This window comes from Vollenhovia emeryi, unplaced genomic scaffold (genome assembly GCF_000949405.1).
Source record: "Vollenhovia emeryi isolate VEMERY1.0 unplaced genomic scaffold, V.emery_V1.0 DF942897.1, whole genome shotgun sequence".
Taxonomy (NCBI): Eukaryota; Metazoa; Arthropoda; class Insecta; order Hymenoptera; family Formicidae; genus Vollenhovia; species Vollenhovia emeryi.
In genome coordinates, this window is record NW_011963469.1 from 1 (window position 1) to 3,388 (window position 3,388).

Sequence of the window (3,388 nt, forward strand, 5' to 3'; positions counted from 1 at the left end):
AGAGAGAGAGAGAGAGAGAGAGAGAGAGAGAGAGAGAGAGAGAGAGAGAGAGAGAGAGAGAGAGAGAGAGAGAATCAGAATCAGAATCAGAATCAGAATCAGAATCAGAATCGTTATTTATTACACGCTCTGGGACAAGTCCCCTAAAGCGTGAGAATGTAATAACAAAAATACTATAAAAGTAAGACTATATGTAAGAGCGCAATTTACAAATTATTTATAAGAGTGAAATTACTATAAAAGTATGACTGTAAGTGAGATCGCAGTTTACAAATATTTACAAAAGTGAAGTTTCTATGAAAGTATGACTGTAAGTGATCGCAATTTACAAATATTTATAGGAGAAAGAGTGAGCATGATTATGAAGGTATAAAGTGTGTATTATACATATAAAATGAAATGAAAAACAGAATCGATAAATCCCACCCGATGTGCCGATTACCATTTCGCATAATAATCTGTAGACAATTGACAGATATTTGATAACCTAGTACTACGACGGTCCAAAAGTTCTTTTTTGTCTATTATCGTGCCGTTCCAGCATATCGCAGATGCTCTAGTAGCCTACACCTAAATTCTTTTATTTCTCCTACTTCTCGCAGCTGCGTTGGCAGACCGTTCCAGAATTCCGCGGCAAAACTACAGAAAGACCGTTTATAGAATTCAGTTCGGCATTGTGGTAGGATCAATTTTTCCCCCGGTGTTCTGGTGCCCCTACACGTTCTGTCACTTCTAAACTCAAAATTGTTAAAAATTGATTTTGGTTTTTTCTTGTTGATTATCGAAAAGGTGAGACATCCGACGTGATATTGCCTTCGAGTCTCGACTTTAAGCCACCCCAATCTCTCGAAATATGGTGTTATGTGCTCATCCCAGCCGACATGAAAAATAAATCGCATGCACCTGTTGAAGGCTCTCTGCAAACGACAGTTTTGCTCTCGTGTAATATTAGTCAACACCACGCAGCAGTAGTCAAAAATAGGAGTTATCAGGGTTTGAATGAGGCGCACTCTCAGTGTGTCCGGTAAAAGATGTCTACAAAGTTTCAACTGGTGGAGCGTCGTATTGACTCTAGATACAGTCCTCGACACATGCCTTTCCCAGTTTAGCGTTCCCGTGATAGTGACTCCTAAGTACTCTACACTGTCAGTCCAACTTATTTCCGTTCCGTCTCCAGGAGATCGGGGAGTGCATCTCTGTCCAGCCCGCTTATGTGTCGCAAAGTGCCTAGTACCATTGCCTTTGTTTTATTTGGATTTATCGCTAGTTTGTTGTCGCTAGCCCATGTTACAACACTTTCGATATCAAGGTTGAACCTTCTTATGGCTTCGTGTATATATTTTGGCTCTTCATGCATATATAGTAACAGATCAACCGCATAAAAATGGTATTTACAGTGTCGGAGCACCGAGCTAAAGTCCCTCAGATAAAGTGTAAAGAGAAGGGGTCCAAGTACGGAGCCCTGCGGCACCCCCCTCTTAACAGGCAGCTCACTCGTCAATTCGCCCGTTTGAGGATCACGAACGGCCTGTCCCCTGCCCGTAAGATAGGAGTGAATCCATAGCAGGGTTGTATGTGCAAAACCAAGTCTGCTGAGTTTTGTTAGTAGTTGTTGATGACATACGTTATCAAAAGCCCTGGAGAAATCGAAGAAAACAGCGACAGAGATCATTCTTCGATCAGCTGCACACCTTATGTCATCAATAACTCTGACCAGTGCTGTCTGTGTTGAGTTATCTCTTTTATAAGCTGACTGAAAAGGATCTGCCAAGTCACGCTCCTCAAGATATTTCACTATTTGATCAGCGGCTATACGTTCAATCACTTTGGAAATTGCACATAATATCGATATCGGTCTGTAGTCATTAAGCGTCTTAGGAGTCTTGATTTTAGGTATGGGGCATATAATTGCCGATTTCCAGAGCCCTGGATAGATTCCATTTGTTAGACTATAATTAAGGATGTGTAAGATGGCTGGGAGGACACTGGGTAGCCCCTTGAGGATCACATTTAGCGGTAGCTCATCCCTTCCCACTGCTCCGGACCTGATCCTTCTCAGAGAACTTATGACCTCCATAGGCTCAATATGTTTCCAATAGAATTTGTTATCATTGTATGAGATCTGCCCCAAACTCGCCACTGTGAGTAATTCTTGTGGATCGGTTCCTTTATTATTATTTTGTTTTTGATCAACCAGATGTTCATTGAGTTCTTCCGCAGTGCATGCTAAGCTACCTGATTCAGTCCTTGCCTTGAGCAGTCCGAGATGTCTGAGCTCCTTTCACATCTGGTTTGGTTTTTTGGCATTCTTCAATACCTCATGATAGTGCCCAATTTTAGCCTTGCGAACTGCAATTTGTGCTTCATTCCTTAATTTTTTGTATTTAATGTAGTTTGCTTCCGTTCTCCTTCTTCTCCAGTTTCTTCTTGCCCCGTCTCGAGTTTTCATCAAAGCCCGAACATCCGCTGTTAGCCATGGTGCTGGCAGATGTCTAGGTTGGATGTCTCGGAACGGAGCATGCCTGTCATAGCTGTCAAGGATGTACTTATTCAGGAGCCTGACCTTTTCGTCTATGCACTCGGACTTGAAAAACTCTTCCCAGTCCTTTGTATCTAAGTCTTGTCGGAAATTTTCAAGGTCAAAAGACCTGAAGTCTCATACACGGATAGTGCGCTTTGGAATACGTTGAATCTTAATATTGTATGTGACCTCTATGAGGTCATGTGCGGACAGGAAATTTACATCGCACTGTTTGTAGTTTATCATCTTGTCAGCTCCGTCCAGAATACACAGATCCAAAGTCGTCGAGGATCTCCCGGTGTGATGAGTGGGTGAGAAGGGCACCATGAATAGATTGGTGTCCTCCACAAAGGACTTAATCTGGCACGAGTCAAAAGTGAGTGCTTCTAGATTAGCATTGAAGTCGCCGAAAATAATTGAGTGTCTGTAGTTTACCGACAGACTGGAAAAGACACTGAAGAAATCCGACAGGAAGCCACAATGCGGCGGTCTATATACCACTGCCAGAAGCACCTTAGCGCAATTTTTTATTAGTATCTCTATCATTAGATATTCCGGTTTTCCACTGCATTTATTGTCCGATTGGCACAGAAAGGAAGCATGGAGAGCATTATTGACATAGATGGCTACCCCACCCCCAACCCTTCCAATTCGATCATGTCTTACGAGTTGATAACCCTGAAGTGAGACCATATTATCCGTAACACAAGGTTTGAGCCAAGACTCCGAAATGCATATGCAGTGATACCCCGAGTCTGCGAAGAAATATCGAATCTCGTCCAAGTGTGCCACAAGAGATTGACAGTTCACGTGACAGAGCCTAAGATAGTTGTTTGGATCTCTATCCATAATTCGTGTTGTTGATCC

General features: G+C 42.4%; 1 protein-coding gene across 1 annotated transcript; it reads right to left on the minus strand.

Moving 5' to 3' along the window:
• Nucleotides 1–1,156: 1,156 nt before the first annotated feature.
• Nucleotides 1,157–3,370, minus strand: LOC105567343. Its single transcript, XM_012022152.1, has 3 exons — nt 2,686–3,370; nt 2,318–2,619; nt 1,157–2,251 (listed from the first exon to the last, which is right to left on the minus strand). The coding sequence occupies exons 1-3, from the start codon at nt 3,368–3,370 to the stop codon at nt 1,157–1,159; spliced, it is 2,082 nt and encodes a 693-aa protein (XP_011877542.1).
• Between the last annotated feature and the right edge of the window lie 18 nt (nt 3,371–3,388).

Bases quoted from the DNA above. Each gene is read 5' to 3' on its own strand.
- LOC105567343 (XM_012022152.1), bottom strand. From the start codon at position 3,370: ATGGATAGAGATCCAAACAACTATCTTAGGCTCTGTCACGTGAACTGT. The intron at 2,620-2,685 runs GTATTCCAAAGC...ATTTCCGACAAG, and splicing joins ATACAATATTAAGATTCAAC to ACTTAGATACAAAGGACTGG. The intron at 2,252-2,317 runs GTATTGAAGAAT...GGACTGCTCAAG, and splicing joins AAATTGGGCACTATCATGAG to GCAAGGACTGAATCAGGTAG.